The sequence below is a fragment of the Sciurus carolinensis genome, chromosome 6 (assembly GCF_902686445.1).
Source record: "Sciurus carolinensis chromosome 6, mSciCar1.2, whole genome shotgun sequence".
Classification (NCBI taxonomy): Eukaryota; Metazoa; Chordata; class Mammalia; order Rodentia; family Sciuridae; genus Sciurus; species Sciurus carolinensis.
In genome coordinates, this window is record NC_062218.1 from 102,616,751 (window position 1) to 102,639,804 (window position 23,054).

At 39.6% G+C, this 23,054-nt stretch overlaps 1 protein-coding gene across 1 annotated transcript in view; it reads left to right on the forward strand.

Annotated features, from left to right (window-relative positions):
• Kctd16 (potassium channel tetramerization domain containing 16) overlaps positions 1 to 22,662 on the forward strand; it is a 267,666-nt gene extending 245,004 nt beyond the window's left edge. The window contains exon 3 of the mRNA XM_047556525.1: positions 22,208 to 22,662. Within this exon, the coding sequence (XP_047412481.1) occupies positions 22,208 to 22,662 (455 nt within the window). The remainder of the gene's footprint in view (positions 1 to 22,207) is intronic.
• Positions 22,663 to 23,054: the final 392 nt, after the last annotated feature.

Consider the following 23,054-nt stretch of genomic DNA (forward strand, 5'->3'; position numbering starts at 1 on the left):
AAAGTAACTTTGGAAGGTGACAGGGATGTGGTATTACTTTTGTTGTGGTATGGTATCATAGATACATTCACCTGTCCAAAATCATCAAACTGTGTGCATTAAGCATGTGCGGGTTTTTATGTCAATTATTATTTAGTGTAACTATTAAAATACTCTGTGGAGAGGATGTTAGAATATATTATCCTATATGTATATTTCACCAAAGTTGAAAAAATTGAAGAGTGTCTTAGAACAACTTAACCTGCCTCCCTTCACTCTTCAATTCTGTAGGAGTCTTGAGTTATAATTCCTAATTAAAGAACATACTTTTTAAAAGCAGGATAGTTAGTTGATTAAAGTTGTTTTTATTCCCAAACTTCTACCAGGGATAGGTGGCACAGGAGACTCTGGGGAGAACAACTGCTGGTTCTTTGTTTTTGTGTGATGTGGCTCAGGTTGCCCCATAGGGTTCAGCTTTGATTACACTGCTTCTGACCCACCAAGAGGTAATGGCTAAGAGGGAGACAACCAGTGCTATAATAAGGTCTGAAGCACAAGCCTTCCACACTTTGTGTAGAAGCTCTGCTAAAATCAAACTTTAATCATGAATTGTGAAATAGAACACTGGCAGTTAGGAGTTGCTAAAATATTAACACTTCTATTGAAACAAAAATCCAGGCACTTTATTATCCTCATGACCAACTCTGGGATTTCATAATTAAGTCTTTCAGTTTGATTTATTTAGACTCTAAGCAAACTTTCAAAGTGAGTTTGAGGGGCTTTGAACTTGGAACATGAATGCACTGCATTTCCCGAGGCAATTTGGAACTGGGGTTTCATCACTTCAATGCCCTAGCTCAGAAGCAGGTATTCTGAGAAACTTCTCTTGAGCATCCTTACTCATTAACTGCAAGAAGGGCCTCGGATATCTCCCTTAGCCATGTGAATATTCAAGAGGGAGCAAGAGAGGGAGAGAGATTGTAGTTAGGAGTGAAACTGGATTAGTCACAGCATATTAATTTCTCCTGATCGAAACTCTTTGGCAGTATAAATGGGCACTTCACTCTTATCTTTAGTCTAAACCTTTAACTGATTCTAAATATTTCCTTGTTGGTCAGAATCAGTAGAAAGATGTACCACTCTCCTCCACATTAAAACAAATATATGTATTTCATCTTCTAAGGGATACTTTTGGCAGTGAGGAACAATGGATCTAGCATAATCCTGAGACAGAATATATGGTAAATTCTCAGCGTAATCTGAATTGAGCATACTATATAAAATCGAATCCATTTTTAAGGAATGAGATTGGTGAATCAAGAAAAAGAATGTAACCTAAATGAAGTATAGATTTAGGAGTGATGCTGTCCAGTGACACAGAATAATCCTTGTCCACTGCAGACGAGGGGAGAGAGGGAATGTGGATCACATAGAAAATGTGCCTAATTAATGTTAATACAGAAGAGATGGAGGGAGGGGAGCAGAATGAGGGAGAAAGAGGAAGCAAAGAGGGAGAGCAGAGAGAAAGAACTTTGGAAGAGGAAAGCAGAGTACCCAAGTTTAAAAATATGGGAGTTAATTTGGGACATCCACATTGAGCATTTGAAAATGACCTGCAGAACTAGACCATTTGCCAAATCAGCTGCCAAATCTGGATCACAATGAAATAGTCTTTTATCACTGTGAAGATAGAGCACAAAGGCTGAATGAGAAAAAGGAAAAAAAAAAAAATAGCACACCAGAAGTACAGAGAATTCCCTGGACTTTCCCCATGTGCTCACATCAGTGGACTGAAATCAGGCTGCCTTTCTCTGAAGTTCCAGGTATTTCATAGCCCATTATTTGAGGGACAGTACAGGCAAACTGCAGCCTGCCTCACCAATCAGACCTGAGATGGAAAGTTGGGTGTAAAATCGTTCAGTCTAGTGTGACCACAGAGACAACAGTAGAAGAGTGCCTGGGAGGAAGCGAGGAGTGTGTCCACCATGCTGCAGTGTGGTCCTTCTAGCCCTTCTTCCCTGAAGATGCAGTTAACTGCATCACTCTTGTGCATTGTTGGGACAATTATCTATCATTAGACCTGACCTAGGCAGAGTGCAAAGGGCAGTGATTCATCTCTTCATCCTTGTATCCCCACCCACTGGTGATGATCTCCCTTTGCTCTCAAGGTTCCCTGTGTCCCTGGCCACCTTCGATGGCTCAGATGGTCATAGTACTCTTCTAAATTTCCCCAACCAGCCTGCATGGACTTCTGAGTCTGATCAGAGAAGTGCATCCCATTTCTCTAGTCTTCCTCTCACCTTGATGCTGGAGAGAAGCTCCTTCACCCTGAGTTGTCAGTCTCTCCTCACTACTTTGAGATGCCTTCCTGATACACATGGATTTTGATAGGCAAGTCTGGAGGACAAAATGTCTTGAAAAAATGATGATGAGATTAGTGTCAGAACCTCCAATTTGAGTTCAATTAATTAAAGTTCTTAATTAATATGAATCTCAATTTATTTGGTAAATGGAAGAAATATTTATTTCCACAGGATAAGTAAGATGTTATTATAGCTATATAAAATCCAGTAATAAACTTCAGCATTGAATAATTTGCTTTTAGCATTATGATTTTTATCATGGTAGAATTCTTGGTCAGCCCTTGAAAAGAGTCTTTTGACAGAGAAAAGAGCTACTTCTATAAAAATTCTAATATTAAATCCCATAGTAGCTGCCTACTCAATTGATTTTAGACTGGCATTAATTTTTGACTGAAATTTCACTAGCTCTAACATTTTAATTTAAAATATATAAGAAAATCATATATGCTTTTTCAAAACTAAAGTCAACTATGAGTGAAAACAATAGCTCACTATGTACTTCCTTTTCCTCTGAATTATTCTGTCACTTTGTTCCTCTCTTTGCCCCCTACCCCCACCACACACAGCATTTATCCCAGACTAGACTCATTAGGCACATATTATAAAGCAATTTGGATATCAAGCTTCTGCCTGTTTTTTATTCAGTTGAGGAAAGTAAATTGTCATGGTCTCAGGCTTACTATTCATTTCTTTAATGCATGATTCAATGACTTCATTTAACTAGTGGATGTATTTTTGCTGATAAATTTATATTTGGGTAGATCGAGGTTTTGATTCAGTTGACATTATCATTTTTCTCATTTTCTTTTTATTTTTTGATTGACACTTAATAATTGTACATGGAAAATACTGTCTTTAAGACTATGCCACAAGCTCTTTTTCCCCTGATGAGTATAAAAACAAACAATAAAATTTCTCTTGTAATAACTATAAATATGAGAATTTGAAAAGACAAACACTTTAAAATTGTCTTTCCCTTAATACTGTCATATACATTGTATGAACTGTCCTTATTGAGAAGTTGTGAAGATCTGAGAAGAGAGGGAATACTGAAACTTTCTAAATAAAACATCCACTTAACCATTAATGGATGATGAATTTTTAGCTTCAACTCTGGTAGTTGATGAAACAAATTAAACTGTACTTGGATGAAACACAATCTTGTATGAAAAAGTGATTATTACTGGTTATTATTGGACTACATGCATTTAAATGTAATGAGTACCTAAGGAATCTGTGATCGGGTAGTTTAATTAATTAAAATAGTTTGATTTGCTCACTTAAATGACTGGGGAGAGTGATATCTGCTTTGCTGTGGAGACAGAAGATGGACTAGCATGCTCTCTGCTGGTAAAAGGCTTAGAGTCTAACACAGGGTCCATTTACAAACAATGCTGAATGTGCAGGAGAGATGTGCCCCAGGTGGATGGGAGGGCAAACAAGAGGTCACAGATTTGGCCTTCAGGGTCATGAGGTTGGGCTTAGTGGAAATAAAGAGATACCCTGTAGAAAATAACTAAGCTGACTCTTCATTAATGAGTTACCTGGACAGAGAGAAGGACATTTTAGGCAAAATGATCAAACTGAATAAAGTCAATGTGGCCGGAAACCTAATATACAAACATTAAGGAGTGATACAGGAATTGCGGGAAGACATGATTAAGAAGAGAATAAAATACTGTTCAAGAGTCTCTCGTCTCCTGCTAAAGAGAATAATCCAGTGTCAATGAGAACAAAGTTATCACTGACAATAGTATGATACTAATACCAAGAATGTGAATTCTATCTCAAGTGTACATGTTACAATGTTATTATTATTTTGCAGAATGCTTCAATAACATTTTCATTTGAGATAAACTATGGTAGATTTAAAATAGACCATAAATATTATCAAAAATAGGGATGAGAAAAACATAGGGATATTAGGAATTTAATGAATGCTGTATAACTTGTTCATACCAAACTGGGCCCAGGATGCAGATCTTTGTACCATGACTGGTATAGTACAATTACCCACTGGTGCAAAAGAAGTACCCTTGCCCAAGGCCTTCACTATATCCCAAAATTCAGTCCAACCATCTTATCACACTTGGGTCAGAAGGACCATCATTTTGTAGGGGGGCTTGGAGTAAGAAAAATCCAAGCCCATGGATGGGGAAAAAGCACCTATTTTCCATGCAAACTCATTTTCTTCAGGCGAGAGAGACAGAATAAGGAACAATACTTAAGAAACTGACAGTTTAGTTGTAATCTTGAGAGGCGCCAGTAACGTAACATTATTCAAGAGATGATCAGAAGCCAAGTACCAAGCAGAAAACTTCTCATTTACTTCTTAAACAACCGCATGTGGCAGTTTTACTATTGCCCCCATGTTACAGGTGAGCAGACTGAGATTCCATAACTTGCTCCCTTTACCCAAGTGATCAGTAACAGGCGTGTGATTCATGCTGACGTTCTCTGACATCACGGTACATGTTCTTCATCTTCATGCACAACTGCCTTTCCCATGTACTGCCCCTTGAGTTATGTAACACCTGTACTGTACCATATGTGAATTGCTAGTGCTTAATAAACTACATGGAGAATTCTCCCTCTGTTCTAAGAATTCCAGTGAAGAGGCTGTTATCCTAAAGATAAAGGGACTGCATCCCAGAGTGTTTACTAACTGATATTTTAAAGAGAGAAAAAAAGAAAAGAAATAGAAAAAGAAAAGATGAACATATTAGTTCCTAATAGAACTTGGTTTATTATTTGCTTTTAATTCAGCTTCAAGGCTGGACTGTAATAGAAATCTAGTAGAAACTCTGTCTTTTGAATAAAGTCCTAACATACAAGCCAAAGGAATGATATCAAGTTGGACATACTGAAAGCCTGTTTGTTTTTGGTAAACTTTGAACTTTAGGTTTGCTTCCTGTTCCTAAGAGCCCATCAGGGTACAGGGCTGTCTTCTTGCATTTCAATGTGTTTGCAGCTATTTTCTCTCTCCCTGTGGTAGAGAACACACAATCAGGTATTAAGATGTGACAGGATGATGGAAATGAGCAAGTGAAGGCGGCACATGGGAAGGCAGTAATTAACCAGAATGCATATTTATCATAGTCTGTCATTGTTTACAAACAATATAATGATTCCTGATTGTAGAATTAAACTCCAGGCTCTAGTTTGTGAAGTCAATCAAGCAACCCCAACAGGTGCAAATCGGCAAAAGGACTAACCAAGTAAATGCTCAGTGTGCAAGAGCTGGGAAGAGTGAAAGCATCTTCTTGTAAATCATCAGGATATTGGGATGGCTAATCCATGAGCCTTACTTTCCTCATCTGTAAATGGGGAACAAGGAAATCTACATCAGTTATTCCTCACTCTCCTCTTCACTCTTATAAATCATCCTTTTCTCTTGCCTGGATGTCTGTAAGGACCTCCTGATTGACCCTCCTACCTCCATTCTTGCTCATCTTTAATCTATTTTTTTAGACAGCACCCAGAGGAAGCTTGTAATAAGCACAATTAAATAATGTACCTGCCCTGGTTACTTGAAATTTTATCTTTTATTTCTTTATTTGCTTAAATTTTTACTAGAATATCAACTCCATGTGGCCAACTGTGTACCCATTGCCGTTTTGAGAGTTTGGCAGAGAGCAGTGGGTACACATTTGTTGAGTGAACAAATATGAGAATGATTGAAGTACAATAAATGGAAACAGTTCTATAATCCATTAAGTGCTCTACAAATACCAGGTGCTATAATTTCTCATCTTGTGGCTCTTCTCAAATCTTTGTTAAAGTGAAATGAGCATGATTTTCAGCCAGGAACTCTCTTTCAAATGGGAACTTACTTTTCAGAAGTTTATAACTAATAGTCTAATGACAGACAAGTTTAGAACAAATGTAAGATTAAACCTCTTAACGAAAGAGAAAGAAGGTAAGCTACCCTGCATTTATTTTGCTGAGTTCGGTTTTCTGTTTTGCATTACGCTGTGCTTACAACTGTGTCAACACATGCATGTCACAGAATTATCACACTAGAGATCTTTGTGGAATTCCAGGAGAAGCATGAAAAAGAGGAATTTAAAATAGTGTTTTCAAGACTAGAGAGTAGGATGTATCAACTTGGATGTTCTGGGGGCCCCAATGACTGATCTTATTATCTTCATTCTCCCACAGCTTCCCCCAGCTTCCTCCTCTCCCCAGGTGCCTGACTCCAAGAGTGAAAGCACTATGTGCCACTATCCAAGCCAAGAACCTGGGAGAGTACTCCTTACCCCTTTTTCCTCCTCTCACCCATTTGGGTAACCTCTACCTCCTGAATAATGCTGGTCTCTGGCTGATTCTTTCCATTCTATGTACCGGTTGCTTCTGCTATTATTTCCTCTTAACTTAGATTATTTTAATAGCCTCCTAACTCATCTCCAACCCCCATCCTTTCTTATAGTTGTCCATTCTCTACCCTTTTAAGCCACACTGATAATCTGGTCACTCTCCAGTGGTTCCCCAGGGCCTCTCTAAAAGATCGATGCAGCTCTACCTGAACCTTGCCTTTGCCAACCCACTGTCGCACCTCAGTCACCAGTGAACTACTCTCTCCTCCCGATGCGCATGCTTTCTCTCACCGGTGGCTAGCAAACACTATTTTTGATATCTCACACAATCTTTATGAGTCTTTTCTCCTTAACTAAACTCTGTTTATTCTTCATTCTTGTCTGAAACGAGATGCCATTTCCTCCAGCAAGACTGCTAGAACTTGGCTAATGCCCCAAAATCACATTGGGAGTCCTGGCCCTATAGTCTTGAAGATTATCTTTTACTTTCCTAGAATACAATTCTGGTTCCTATCATCTTTTTCCAGACTTTTCTTGGTAATTGATTAGGCTTCCATGGCCTATCCCAGCATTTCTTTTTTTTTTTTTTTTTCATATAAGAGGGTTTATTAAGCACACAGAGTGTCTCCCTGCAGGGCAAGAGAGAAAATGAGAGGAAAAGAGAGAGAGTGTTCACAAGAGAGAGTGTGAAAAGTGAGAAGGAGAGAGAAAGAAAGTGAATAAAAGAGAGAAAGCATGAATGTGAGGAGAAGAGAGAGAGAGAATGGCAGGGGAGCTATTCTTAAGCAGTCGAATTCCGTGGGTTAACGGGACCAGTAACAGAGAAGGATACTTGCAAGCTGACTGATGAATCAATAGCTAGCTAGGATGTTCACAGACTGACAAGAAGTTGGGAGGCGGGGAAATGACTGCAGCATAAAGGGCGGGGGAGCAGCTTTATATTATATTACATTCCCCTGTTTCTGTTTTTATAAGAAGATCTTTTGTTCTCCAGTTCTTTCCCCACTTATCTCTCCTTCCTGCCTATGAGACTAGGCCTGGTTTTGCAGGTGAGATGTAAAAAGTCCATTCTCCCTGGGGTAGTCTTCAACTTCCAGATTTCCAGAGGCAGATGGCTTTCATGAACTTCATTTCCTTGATTTGACTGATCCCCTATTTCTACACTAACTGCCTGTCCCCAATTCTGGCTTCATTCACCCCTCTAATTTTTGGAACTCCTTTACTACTGTAGGGAAGGGGTATGACGACTGCTCTGGCTTCTTCAAGCTGGAAGGGAGCAGTGTGGGGCAAGCAGTTTGGAGTTCCCTTTTTAGAAATCAGGTCAATCGAGGGGTCATGGTAGAAGTCTGGTTGGGGAAGAGGAGGTTGTAAAGGCATCTGGGGGTGGGTACTTCTATGAGAGAAGAACAAAAAGACATGAAAACTGAAATGAGATTAGTACAAGATAAATGTTGCAGAATCTAGAACATACCAATGAATATCATGAAGATGACAGAAGTCAATAATCCCTCACCAGGGGGTGGAAGAACTGAGAAGCTGTTCCCATAACGAGGCCTAACAAAGGCTGGAGAGGATAAGACCTTTATTTGGGAACTTTAACATTGTCCCAGTTATCAGGAATGTAAACACAACATTTAACTCTTAATGTCATTGATGTCCCTAGAAAATATTGTTAAGCTACTTAATGTCATCTGATTTTTGTAAAATATCCCTTTATTGGTATAACCTGTGTTTAGTAGAGATCTCTATACTTATGTTACTTAGGGCTAGATAATCATACTAGCAAACATAGATTAAGCCTACCTGTATAGTTTAGGAAAGTCTGTAGGCCTTAAACTGACTAAAAACTTCTGACTCTGGCAGTTTGTCTTGATAGTTATCAGGCACATTTGCCTAAGAATCTCACTTTTGTAGCTTCCAGTCTTTATATTTTGGCTTTTAACTGTTTTGCTAGGTGTCTAAGATCAAGCTGGTCAAATTGACCTGTTTCTGTCTGTTAAAGATTCAGCTGAGTTCCCACAGGGGTCACTTAAGGGCAGCTTAGTGCTATTGGTTAGACAGGGTCTCCTTGATGAGGTGGCTTCCCTTGGAAGGACCAGGTATGTCTCCCTTTTTCCATGACCCTCCTCTGCAGCAGGTGCACTGATTGGCTTTTTATCCTCTAGTGGTCTCATTAAGTTTCCTGATTGGGAGGTCATGTGACCCAGAGTTTCAAAGTTCCTTAGAGAAGTCCTCTTGTTCCCTGGGTTCAGGCTGACTTTGAGGGCAAGATACTGGTTTTTCTTGGTCTCTGTATTTAATTTCGATCTCTAAGTTTGATCTTAACCATCCAACAAGCCAGTCTCACCAGTCATAAAGTAAGAGTGCTGGACTTTTCAATGTCTATGACTTTACAGTTATTTATCCCCTTTTATCTAATTGGGGCCTACATTTTCTGTCCAATAGGTGATGGCTTACTATTTCAAGTTAATTTATGGTGTTTGCTTTTGAAGCAGTTCTTCTGCAAAATATTAACAGGCAACAGTTAGAATTTATAAGGAAAATACAAAATGGAATCACCAACAGTAAAACTTCAGTTAATCTTTCAAACTTTTGGGAGCCATTCTAACATGCAGCAGGGTGGAAGGGGAGGCAGAGCCTTATCTCAGGTAAGGTGTGGCTCTTTACAAATCTTCCTGAGTCTATACGAACATTAGTTAACACAATTTAACATTATATCTAAAACATGAATTAAAGAAAGGCTGAGAGAGCTTTTAACTTTCCTTTTGTGTGGCAAACTGGCAAAATGCTTTCATGTTTCATGATATTAACCTTTAAACAAATCAGGTTCTCACTAACTTTTAGAAATTCATTTACAATTATTTTTTTTTATCTCTGTGTAAAAAGTAACAAATTTTACATATACCCTATAGATGACAGGTCTTATAATAGAATAATAGATGATAGAAATAAATCTTATAAGTTTAAAATTACCATTACAGACAAGTTTAATTTAGAGAATACAGCTTGATAAATTTTCTGCTATAAAGGCTTGTATATAAAAATATGAACACATTTAATATAACTTTGTAAATTTATCAGATGTCTCTAACAAATACATTTGAGTAATCCCATACATGTAAAAAAAAAAAAAAACAAGATATCAGACAAGTGTACCAACAGTATTTGCTGTCTCTTTCCTGTGGAAGAAAAGTTCTAGAAAAATTGATGTTAGACATTTTATAAACATCAACATTTTATTAGTTTGACCACCTAGAGTCTTGTGAGTTAATTTTAAAGACATTTTACTTCTATTAGTTTACCCAATTTAAATGGAACCTTTTTAAATCACGTGAATTAAAAGTATTTAGATCCATTTTTAAAATTTAATTTTACATGCACTTATATTTAACACAAAAGCAAAGGCCTTGTAATGTTTATCTCCACTGCAATGTAACAGATGTTCAAAAATAACTCTAGAGTTGGATAAAAAGAACTGATCAAAAATCATTAACTTAGGTATGTAGGATCAAAATTGTGAGCTCAAAAATATAGCATTTAAGAAAAATAAGAGTCCTAGAAGAAAAATGATAATGGCTATTAATTATAGCATGAGAGAGTGAGAAGGAGAAGGGTAGAGAGAAGAGGTGAGAGGGAGAGATAAAGTGTTCTGTGTTGCAGCCCAGGAGAAATTTAAAATGGGCACTTTTTTTTCCTTGGGTTTGAGTCTGGTCTCCCACTGTGCCTTCTGGCTTCCTCCATTTACATTTCAATGTAAGCCTTGACTGAGATCTGAAAGGAGCTGAGAAAGGAGGTATTCGAGTTTGCTGGAAGAGCAAAGAAGCTCAAGAAAGAAAAGACTTGAAGATAAGGAATCCCTTTCCATCTGCCCGCTCGCTCACAGAAGCTGTGTGCCATTACGTGACCATTTTGGATTGATTATCTAAAGGGTACTGTGGCCAAATATCATTAAGTTTTGATGACTTTAAGCCCGGGGTCAGGTGAAGGGTTCTAAAGTTGTCTGATCCCAGGGGTGAATCTGCCAGAATGGAGGACCCAGATGCCATGGTGGAGACTGATACAGCCGAGTCTGTGGCCAGGGCGTACCAAGGCCAGAGTAGTCGGCTGGAGATAAGAAGGCAGCACATCAATGGTGTTGTCACACAAGCATCAATGTGGGCCAGGCAAAAACCAAGAGGGTTGAGGACCTGATGTCAGGGTTTTTGAGAGTGAGTGCGAGCGTGAAGAGGGGCCTCAACCCTGAGAGAGAATCGCCACCATAAAATCAGGAACCCATCTGGCGGATGAGACCGACTAAGGGGGCCAGCTGTAACTATAAAAGTCGTGGCTGGGGGCACCCCCACCCCTCAGCTGCTTTGAGGGCCCTGGACACTCAACAGTCGCTTCTCAGGCAGAGGAGTATTTAAGTCAGCCTAGGGGAACCTGCCTAGGGAACTCACCAATCTGAAGTCCGGTGATGAATGTGGAGCAGAGTAGAGTGTCTGGGCAAATGGAAGGTGAGGCTGTGTCCAGGGGCACTGGGGTGTCAGATGGGGTTCCACTTGCTTAAGAGACAGTGGAAGAGCCCGTCCGAGTCATGGCACCAATGTAAGAACCCAGAAACCACTCGGAACACGGGAACTCACATAAGAGGGTTTATTAGGCAAACAGAATGTCTCCCTGCAAGGCAACAGAGAAAATGAGAGCATGCACAAGACAGAGTGTGAAAAGCGAGGAGAGAGAAAGAGAGTGAGTAGGAGAGAGAGCATGAATGTGAGGAGAAGAGAGCCCAGCATTTCTTATTTTACCTCTGCGTCTCTTCCATTCCTGCCTCCTTCTAGCTTCCTTTACTATCTCGTATTTACTTCCTTAACCTTCATTCTGGTGCTAGTATTTGCATTAATAACTGTCAACTCAATAATCTGATGAAGAGTTTGCTTAGCTTTGGAGCTTTTAATTAGAACTAAACCTGCCCCCCTTCAGGAAATCTTGTCTCCCTTAGGATCTCATCTGTGATGAGAACAAGCACATTTTCTGTCTGAGAGAAGTAGAGTGAAAAGTCCAGTCACCAGAAACTAGAGTCCTTCTCTCTTTTTTTAATGCCTTTTCCAACTATTTTCTAAATGTTAATGACTAACAGTGTGTTGCCAAGGGTTTAATTATCAATACAGATAGAAGAATATGTTTAATAAATGGAGACCAAACAAGGTAGAACTCAAATATCTCTCAATCTTCCCCATGGCAATCACAGACTCATATTATTTATTTTCTGTTCCCTCTAGTCTGAATATTATTAGCACTAATTAATTTTGGCAACACTCCTTTGTCTTCATTCCTCATATATACATCTGCAAATTACTTCAAAGACTGTCTTTAAGTGAATCAATCATGTAGGTAATGGTAGGTTCCATGCTTGAAGATTATTTCTCCTCAGGCAGGAATCAAGCGATCTCCTGAGGTCATGCATTTGTGTGTAGTGATATGATCTAACAATGACAGGGAAATCTTATGAAAGGTTAAGAATGGACCTTCCTCATGATACACAATTTATCACCACTTTCAGACATTCTCATCCAATAGAGTCAGTCACTGCAAGTCAAATATGGCAGTCTTTCTCCCAAAGTTCCTGGAGGAGGAAGATTTCTGTGTGAATTGCTTTGTGCATAAGTGATGTTTCCTCAAATATCAATTTATGCAAATGGAATCAATTCTTTGGTAGATATCCCATGATGAGAATAAAAAGCAGAGATACTGGTTAAGTAATATGAAACATGGCTTTGGGTAGATTATGCAATCAAAAAAGTAGAAGAAACAAGGAATTATCTGTTTAGTTATCTTCACTGAGTTTTTCTTTTAAGTATTCAAACACTGATTAATATTAACATTGCCAAGTAAGATATAAAAATTAATGTATTATTTTAAAAAAAACATTATTCAATAGGCAAAAAATATATTCTAGGTATTATAACCATTCTGAAGATAAATCAGATCACCCTGTTCTCACTGTCCTATCAGAAAACTATTGTTTTTTCCTAATTTCCAACATTTTCTAATGAAGAAACTTCATGACAGCAGCAGAGCTGTGCTCCATTCCTGTTTCTCTGAGTCAAAGTACAAATTCTGAAGTAGTGCACCTTTCTGCCTGCCTCTCTGGAAATTCTGAGTTCAGACTGTCTGAGTCTGCATTACAGCTCCATCTTTTAAAGATGCCACATTAGTTGCTTAAGCTCTCTGTGCCTCAGTTTGCTTTTGTGCAAAATGTGAATGCCATTAAAAGCTCTTTATAGGGATGCTGTCAATCTCAAATGGGCTTCTGAGAGGAAAGTGCAGACAATAACACATGCGTACAATTAACAATTAATGGTGTCCATTATTATTGCATAATGTAGTTGTTGGCTATATGGGAAAAATTCTTACTTAACTATACTTTTGTCCCATTTTGAAATCCTAATTAAAAGAATAGTAATTAATTAGTGACCAAACTGCAGAGATATTTGCTTAGGCAGAGCTGCTAAATTCTGCATGTCTCTCTATTCTGTTATCATCTGAAGACAGCCTGGTGAAAATGAAGCATTCTTCTCATTTTGTGAAAAGTGAAAGGGCAATTCAATTCCCTTCATCCTTTTGTACTGGGCTTCTTTTGGAACTTATTGGAAATGGCATGGTTGAGTCTTTACTTGAGAAGCTCCTGTCAAAAAGGCAGTGTTTCACTAAAGCATCAAAATAGTGTTGGAACTGGCAGAGTTAACCAAAGCTCGAATCCTAGTTTTGCCTCTCGTTAAGCTTTGTGACAAGTGAACCAATTAGTAAAAGTTTATAAAATTCAGTTTCCTCATCAATAAAATAGGACTATTTATCTCAGAACAACAGTTCTTAACTAGAGGTGATTTGCCCCACCCCCCATGGTCCTCTGGTGGTGTCTGGGAAGATTTTCAATCGCCTTGACCAAGGAGGCGGGAGATTCTACTGGTAACCAGTGAATGGAGGCCAGGGATGCTGCCACACATCCCTCAGCACACAGAGCGGTCTCCTCCATGAAATCATGTATCCAAAACATCAATAGTGCTGAGGTTGAGGCACCCTGACATAGAGTGTTAGAATAAAATGAAATATTTGTACATCACTTAGCATCACACATGGCACATGACAGGTGTTTTCAGTTCCTTAACTCAGCAAGTAATTCTGAATAAGTACCGTTTTCTAGGCATTGCCCATGTGTCAGTCAGCTTTTAATTGCTGGGACCAAAATACCTGACAAAAACAACTCAGAGGAAAAAAATTTATTTTGGACTCAAAGCTTCAGATGTCTCAGTCCATGCTTGACCAACTCCTACACTCTGGGATGGAGGTGAGGCAGAATATGGCAGGATGGTATGGCAGAGGAAATCTCCTCAGCCCATGACACCCAGGGAGCAGAGTAAGCAAGAGAGTGAGGGGCTATGAACAGGTATTGTCCAGGCCACCCCAGGCCTAGTGACTTACTTCCTCCAGTCACATCCCTCCTGCCTACATTTACCACTCAGTAGTAAATCCAACAGCAGGATTAATTCGCTAATAAGGTCACAACTCTTGTAATCTAATAATTCCACCTCTGATCTTTCCTGTATTGCCTAACACTTGAGCTCTTTGGGGGACATTTTTGGATCCAGACCATGACAGCTCACTAATGTGAACTCCCAGACTTGTGCGGGGTTCAAGCAGTGCAATAAACTAATTCACACTGCCATGTCTGAGATTTGGTCTTCTGTCAAGGGTATATGCAATTTTTAAAAAGCCTTTACAAGTGTTAATTATGAGTAATTCTCTGACAGAAAGCCTCCCTGGTAGCTGGGAACCTTGTGTACTTTCTAGTTACCTATTTACTCTAGGGAGTAGGAAACAGGCCTTGTAGTTCCACCTCCCTTCCCTGACTGTGAGGATCCCGTGAAAAGGTGCAGGTGAAGTGAGCATCCCAGCATCTAACCTGGGTAGCTGCTGGAAAAATATAGGTCAGTGTTATCCTCTTGCGCTTCTCTCTCTGGATTAGACATGTGGTCATGTTGCAGGAATCTTCTTTCTCCAAACTACTCTGTCATGTGTTTATCAGCACTGTACTCATCCACAGTCTCTTTCCAAGAGCCACACACCCCAATGATAGACTGTCAGATGGAAAATCCTCCATCTAGGTGTGATTTATCTACCTTTATTACACATGGCTCCTTACCTTCCCAGCTGTGTCCCTGGCATGGTCCCAAACAGTTCCAGAAAGGAACTGGGCAGGGACACTGTTATGGATTCCTCATTATAAAATGAGGACAGTCTGTGGATTCTAGGTCCCTTCCATGTCTCACTACAACTCTGTTTCCGAATCACTGCCATGGCATCTGGGTCTGCCAACAGTACAGCTCTGCCTCACTATCCCACTTGGCCTTCTTGTACCATGAGCCTTATGCATTCAAAATTTTCTGGTCAGCCCAACTTCCTTCAAAGTAATTTATGACTCATAAATATTTTAAGACAGTTCTTTTATTTCATCTGTGTGTCTCATAAAATTCATAGGGTTCTCTTGCTCTTGAACAATTGCTCTGGGGTAATTTGACTTTTTTTTTTAACCAAGAGAATCAATGGAAGTTTAAGTTTGCCGTTGCCAATAAACATAGATTGTTGTGTTTGCTTTTTTCTCCCTTTAAGGAGATATCACATGCTAGTTGATTGTTGAATATTCATTAAGCAGTATTAGCAAATATTATATCTTCGTTAACTGGAAAAGGGCTTTATTCATGAGCTAATTAAGTGCACACTTCAAACATCACTAATTGCCACCAGAGCAGTCCTGGTAAAATTAAATAAAAGTAGAAGGATGTGTGATACACCACACATCAGGAAAAGCATCAGGGATGCTTCATGCTTCCTTTAGTAATTTTCAATGATTTCAAGTGAGCTGGGGGAAGGGGAACTGAAATCTCTTACCTACATATAAAGATAAAAGACATAAGAAAGTCTGGACTTTCAAGTTTTTTTTTTTTTTTTTTTTTTTTTTTAGTTGATTACTTTTAGAAATTATTGAAGGGCTGGAATTAGGATTAGGGGGATGGTCAGTCTTCATGACAACAGTCTAACCCTTTCAGGATGTCAGGATATCTCTTGCAGAAAATTTCCATGATATAGGACCATATATCCACCAAAATGAGCAGAGGCTTTGTATTTAAAAAGATCTGGGTTTGAATTCTTGCCATTTGTCTACTTTATAACTTTGGTCAAGCAATTAACCTCTTTCAGCTATAATTTTCTCCTCCATGAAAAGAAATGAACAATAATATGGCCTAAGAAGATTATTGTGAAGATTAAATCATGGAAATTGCTGAGCAAAATAACAGGCAGGCATGGCATCATTGATAAATTATATCTATTATATTATTATTATTTTGCTATGTTTCTGGTTTTGGGGGGGTAACTATGACATTATTCACTATTGGAATCTCTGTGTAAAACAGGTGGCAAAAGAACCCCAGTATGTCTTTCTAGATGTTAGTCAAATTTGTTAGGAGTAGTGCAGCAAAGAGACTACCTACCATTCCAGAGAAGAAACATCATAAATAAAGTATCTCAACAATAGTAGTGCTTGCCCCTAAAGCCTTAGTGCTAGAGTTACATGAACTTAGAAGTTGTTTTAGTCAGTTTTTTTCACTACTGTGACCAAAAGACCTCACAAGAACAATTTTAAAGGATGAAAAATTTATTTGGGGTCTCACAGTTTCAGTCCATGTCCTAGGGGCTTGAGGTTGAACACCATGGCAGAAGAGTATGGTAGAGGGGAACCAGCTCAAGACATCACACCTGGAAGCAGAAGGAAAGAGACTCTACTCACCACATACAAAATATATACCCCAAGGCACGCCCCCAGTGACCCACCTCCTCCAGACACACATTACCTGGCCACAGTTACCATCTGATTTATTTCTATCAGGGGATTAAATCACTGATTGGTTTAAGGCTCTTGTAACCCAATCCTTTCACCTCTAAACCTTCTTGCATTGTCTCTTACACATGAGCTTTTGGGGGACCAATAATTTAAATCATAACAGAGAACAAAAAGGATAAATTGAACAGATATTAAATCTGTTTATATGAATTTGGCATAGTGTTAAGGACTTGTAAGTACCATAAAATTAACACTTGATTAAATAAAAAGAGAATTTCTGGGTTTATAAAACTATAACCCTAGGAGTAGGTCCAAGTTGACATACTACTAGATGTAGGGTTCTCTCTCTTCAACGTTTCTTGACTGTTCCTACCTTGTTCTGTTGACTGCTACACCCTCCAGCTTGCACTTAAGATGAATAGTGTACTCTCAGCTCCCCATCTTGGCCAGCTCCCACCTCACAGAGAACCTATGACCCCTATGCTCTAGCAGAGCCGTCCCTAGGAGGGCTCTGCCTGACCCAGCATGACTCACATACCTGCACCTGAATAACCCAACCCTAGTGGGGAGGACTTTTTCATATATGGACTGGGGATTGAGAAAAGATGCCTAGATATTGACTGAGAGAATGTGTAAGATTGGGGGACTTTGTTCTAGTTTACACAAAATTGTGAAAAACAAAGAAAAAAAGGAGTGTCTATAATGAAGAGGACCAACTAGGGAAACAGGTATTGATGGGTTAAAAAACTGGAAGCAAGTAAATCAAGACCTTTAGGGCAGCAATAGCCAAGTCTTAGATGAAAAATGCTGAGGCTAAGATGAGTGAATAAAATGAGAAAGGAAATAAGAAAAGAGTAAAATGACTTGAAAAATGGAATAAATGTGTTGTTGTCAAAAAGAGCCTAAAAGAGCAAGATAATATCCCAGGGAGTGAAAATTTAGGATTTCCTGCTTTATGCAAATCATTGGCTGGCTTCCTGTGAAGCTCTGTCAGTAGGGGGCGCTAGAGGAAGACTGTGAGAATAGGAAGGAATAAAAGGGCTTCTAGTTTGCTCCTGGCTACTGTCAGCATCAACCTAGTTTTTATTTACTCCAAAAGCAAGGGGCTTCAGTTTCCTTCTCTCCGTCCCCACTTCAGAGGTACCAGCACCAGCAGAGCAGCATGCTTTCTCCTCAGATGCCTGGGTCTCTCCTCCATAGGATGCTTTTCCTGTGCTTCTGGGCTCTAATAACTGCATTCTCTATTATTTATCTTCCCAGACTTAAGGGAGCTTCATCCTGCAGTCACTGTCATTTTCTCTTCAGTGTCACCTTTTTGTATTTTCATTCCTCCAATATCTTTTTAACTAGTTTCTTATATTAAATTTCCCCTGTTACAATAGCAGTAAGGTATCTATCTTTCTGACTGGTTCTGACTGAGATATGGGAGGTTTAACTGCTCCTGTCCATACACACCACCTCTTAAAGAGAAGCCCCAGCTGGGCCCTGCCCAGGCCAAATGTCCATGAGAGAAAAAGATTGTCCACAAATAAGAAAAGATGCCAAACTTGAAGAAGCATTTTTTTTTTCCAGAAGCTTACACAGTCTGCCTATTACCAATTTCCACTTTGCAATATCTTTTCCAAGGTTAGCAGAATTATAAAAACATCAATTTGGTCATTATTGACTTTTCAACTGGGATACCAAGAAAGTCTTTCAGCAGCCCTGATAAATTAGATCTGGCCACCTAGTTCCCAGACTGGAAGGCTCCTACATCATTGACAGAGAAGACAGGAGAAAGCAGTTTTCCCAGCTGCTGCTGTAAATGATGTGCATTGTGCGCACAGCTATTAGCAGGTGGAGAGTTTGAAGTGTGGGTAGATTGCAGAGCTGCCTCTTTTAAAAATGCATAAGCACTTTGTGAGTTTGCTAAGTCATGTTTCACTCAGCTGGGTTTGAATTTTTCATAGGGGAGAAATATTCTGCTGTCTTTCCTCTTTTACTTCTTCTCAGTAAAGACTGCCATGATTAGTTTATATGAATAGAATTCTTATTGTGTGACACAAACTATAAAACATCATGTACATTAACTATTTCATTTAATTTTCCTAAAAGATCTGTGAAGAGAGACTATTCACCTCATTTTTCAGATAAGGAAACTGAGTCTCAGATCCTTTATCCAGCAGCCCACATCTGACAATTCATGAGACTTGACTATGGACCTTGAGATCTGCTCTACCATGTTGTCAACTTGAAATAATTTGATGTTCAGCTCATTCATTCATTCATCAAACATTTAACTATCCTTCATTATGCATCAGACACCAAAAATGATATGATATCCAACAAATTCAGCAATGGCTTATTGAGAAATAAGGTGGAGCCATTAGACTTTTTGACCAGCAGCTAGTTAATAATTCTATCAAAAAGCAATAGGTGTTCTGATTTTTAAAATGTCAATAAATCAGACTTTCCTTGGAATGAAATAGTTCTCTCCCCACATATGGCTAATCAATTGCAACCTATTTCCACCCCAAATGGAGAGAATTATTTTAGCCAGCACTGAAACCTCAGCACATTAGAAGTGAAAGTACGTTGCACTCTGAAGCACAAAGGTATTTATCCAATCAGTTTACTGTAATTTGGGGGTGGGGTACTAGAATACTTCAGTTACAGAACTGACCGTTCATGGGTCTCTTTCATGGAACCTGTGGGTATAGCAAGGGTGTGAGACTGTATGAGCAAAGGGGTTTGGTGCTTGCACCACATTCAGGTTTGATTTAAAACCACTTTGCTATGGTTAAGTTCTTGGGAAGAGGGTATTAAAGCAGACAATGCTTCCAAAAGAGAGATGGAGTGGTTTTCTTATACTTGATTATTTTTCAGATTTCACAATGACTCTTCACATAGTACTTTGCTGAACTGTTTTAATTCTATCTTCTTCCTTGATTTTGAAATAATATATAGACTTCAAAATCCACCATATAAATGATCTTGCCAAAATGGTAAAACATTCAAATATTCTTATAAAATATTAAAATGTGGTAGCATGACAGGCTATACTCAAAGTAAGTTGTTCAATTTCCCTTTAATAGTGATAGTGCCTTGAATAAGTGAAAAAATTTCTTTTTGCCCTGAAACTGGAGGATCCAGCTGACATTTAAATACATGAGGGTCCAAGCAACTCAGGGAACAGACCTGCAGCAGAATCAGGTTCCTGGTTTGCTGTACAGTGGAAGGCTACTCGAGCTTTCTGTGGGAATACACAGGGATCCCTCACACCATGACGTTTACACTGTTAGGATGACCTTTAGAGAGGACTCAGGTTTCCTCTGGAGTCCTCTGAATGGAGTGACTTCTGCACGGAAGGGAACTCTTGGGCAGAAAGACGCAGGATTTGCATTTCTAATGGTCCAGCAGAGTTTGTGGCCAAAATATTTATCATCTTATTAAAGGTAATGGGCAAATGTGTCTTGGCATATATATATATATGGCTGTACTTCCTTTCCTCCTCTTTCTTTTCTTCAAGGTTAAATTCAATTTCAGAACTTTTCCAGAAAGGAACAAATTACATCAGCTCTGGTCTGATGTGATTACTGTGCTCCAGCCCAATTCATTAGAACCCTTTCTCAGTTGAGTCATATTCGAACAGGACTGGCTGAGTTTGGGGAGGCAGAGGCAGATTCTGACTGTGGAAGGTGAGAGACGGTCCCCTTGAAGTCCATGCTAGCAGACAGAAGCTATTTTCCATTGCTGATATTTTCAGTCACCAGCTGGTCCATGTCAAACAGTTTCTGTGTTGCATGGGAGATATTTATTTGTAACCGCCTGGGATAACTAGGAGGTTTCTATTGTTGCCGACTGGATTGCTGCATCTCATTTAATGACTATGTAAATACAAGGATTATTCAGTCCCATTTTAGAAAGGAACTGGAAAGGGGGCATAAGTTAGAGACACTTCTGGAGATGTGATTTACAGGGAATTTTTTTTCAACTCCTGGCAAACTATATCAACATAAGTTTAATAATTGGTTAAATCATTTACATAGGTTAAAAAATAGGCATTATATAAAAAGATAGCACAAAATTTCTCTAATAGTTTCCATGTTGAGTTTTTTCTACTCTGACATATTAGAAATCACAATAAAGTAGGATCCCGCTGCAATGTGACCTAAGATCAATGATCAATGAGAATAAGACACAGTGAAAGCAAAACTGAATCTTCTTCAAAACATGGAGATACTACATTATCCTTGTCTTTAGTATTAGTAGAAAAAAAATGGAATTGATTTTCTTTTATTTATTTATTTTTTATGGTTTCAGTACAATGAACTGCATGAAATGTCCAGTGGTCGGTAAATAGCATTGAGTTCCTGAATCTGGGAAGACTGGCTATTCAGAGGGTGAAAGGCTGAGACCAATTCTTTTGTGCCATGATTGTGGGGTTTTCTGGTTCACTGAGTCACCAACTATATATCTGAAAAATTACCCTGTCTAAAAATTGCTGTATGCAGTTCTATGCCTCAAGACTTAAGGGAATAGGGAGAGAAGGACTCACACTGCCTTAAGGAAGAAAAAGGAATTTAGTGGATCATGTAACTGAAAAGCCCATGGACAGTGCTAGCTTCAGGTATGGCTAGATCCAGGTACTTAGAAGTTATTATTAGGATATAGTCTTTTACTGAATTTCTATATTCTTCCTTGGGCTATTTTCTGGAATTTTTACAATGAATACTTCCCCTCTGTCCACATTAGGGAACTGAGATGCATATAGTAAAATGAATAAGAAGGTGCCACGTGCAATAACAGAAGCACTTACAAAAATATAACCATGACTCAGAAGGGAAAAAAGGCAAATATTTCTGAGGAGAGGTAGACAAAGACTTCAAAGGAAAAGTCAAGTTCAAACATTGTTTTGAAGGATAAACAAGAGTTTTACAGACAGGAAGTTAAAGAGGAGTTATAGTTAATTGCCTTGATTATGACTTTTGGGAGATCTGTATTCAAATCCCAGCTCTGTCCGTTAGAAATTGTGCAAGCTGTGGCAAGTTTCTTAAACTCCCAGGGTCTTAGTTTCTATGTGTGAAAATTGGAAGTGGAACTGTGCAGACCCAAGAATTATCAGCAGAGCCAGTGAGGTATAGACAGGATTGGAAGGAAAGTAAACCCTTCCTTACTGGTTGCTGTCACCCCACAGTCATCACCTCCCCCTGCTGTACCTGAAGGTCGAGCTTTGGGTGAGGGGTCAGCATCAGGTAGGGAAAACAGACCAGCATTTGCTGCATACTTCCTGTGTGTCAGAGTGCCTCTCACTTGGCCTACCTCAATCCTCCCTCTTTCTGTAGCAGGAAAGTGATTACCATCCCACTGATGAGAGAACTGGAGCTTTAAGACTTAAGGAGGGTCCGCCAAGTGACAGTGCTGCTAGAATGTGTGCTAGATGTTCCTCCCTAGGGCTGCCTGACTCGTGTCCAAAGGCCTGCGTGCTATGCATATGGTACATTCCACAGTGCACTATCACCACCTCCTCCCCTGGGTGAATGTGGCTCCAGGGTTCTGCCGCCACCGCCCACCCTGGGTGCCACCCCCTTCTGAAAGCATTGCTGTGACAGGACTGTGTTTAATGCTGTGCTGCTACTGCACACTGAGCTGCCTGGCACTCATCCCAGGGTCCTCTGCTTCCCTTGCAGGTGAACCTTCCAGGTGGTCATCCTCGCATTGTGATTGCTGCTGCAAGAACGGCAAGGGGGACAAAGAAGGGGAGAGCGGCACGTCCTGCAACGACCTCTCCACCTCCAGCTGTGACAGCCAGTCTGAGGCCAGCTCTCCCCAGGAGACGGTCATCTGTGGGCCCGTGACACGCCAGACCAACATCCAGACTCTGGACCGCCCCATCAAGAAGGGCCCCGTCCAGCTGATCCAACAGTCGGAGATGCGGCGGAAAAGCGATCTGCTCCGGACTCTGACTTCGGGCTCTAGGGAGTCGAACATGAGCAGCAAAAAAAAAGCTGTTAAGGAAAAGCTCTCCATAGAGGAGGAGCTAGAGAAATGCATCCAGGATTTCCTAAAGATCAAAATCCCCGACCGGTTCCCTGAGAGAAAGCACCCTTGGCAGTCTGAACTTTTACGGAAGTATCATCTATAGGGGAGGGCAGCGGGGAGGGAGAAGAAAAGGAAAAAAATCTGTCACCATTTTAAAATAAACCTCCTAAAAATCATATTCTAAAGGAAAAGAAACAGTAATGATACACATTTGTTAGAACACAATAGTCCATTAATAAACTACTGCCTACTTTACCTAGTTCACCTTAACATGTAAATCCACAGGGTAGATTTCTTTCCAGATGTGGAAACACATGAAAACTCTTGTTGTTGTTGTTGTTGTCTGTTTGTTAACTTGGTCCCGTGGGCTGAGTATCTTATACATGGTGAGAACCAGCGTGCTGAGTATCTTATACGTGGTGAGAACCGGCGTGCTGAGTATCTTCTATGTGGTGAGAACCAGCGTGCTGAGTATCTTATACGTGGTGAGAACCA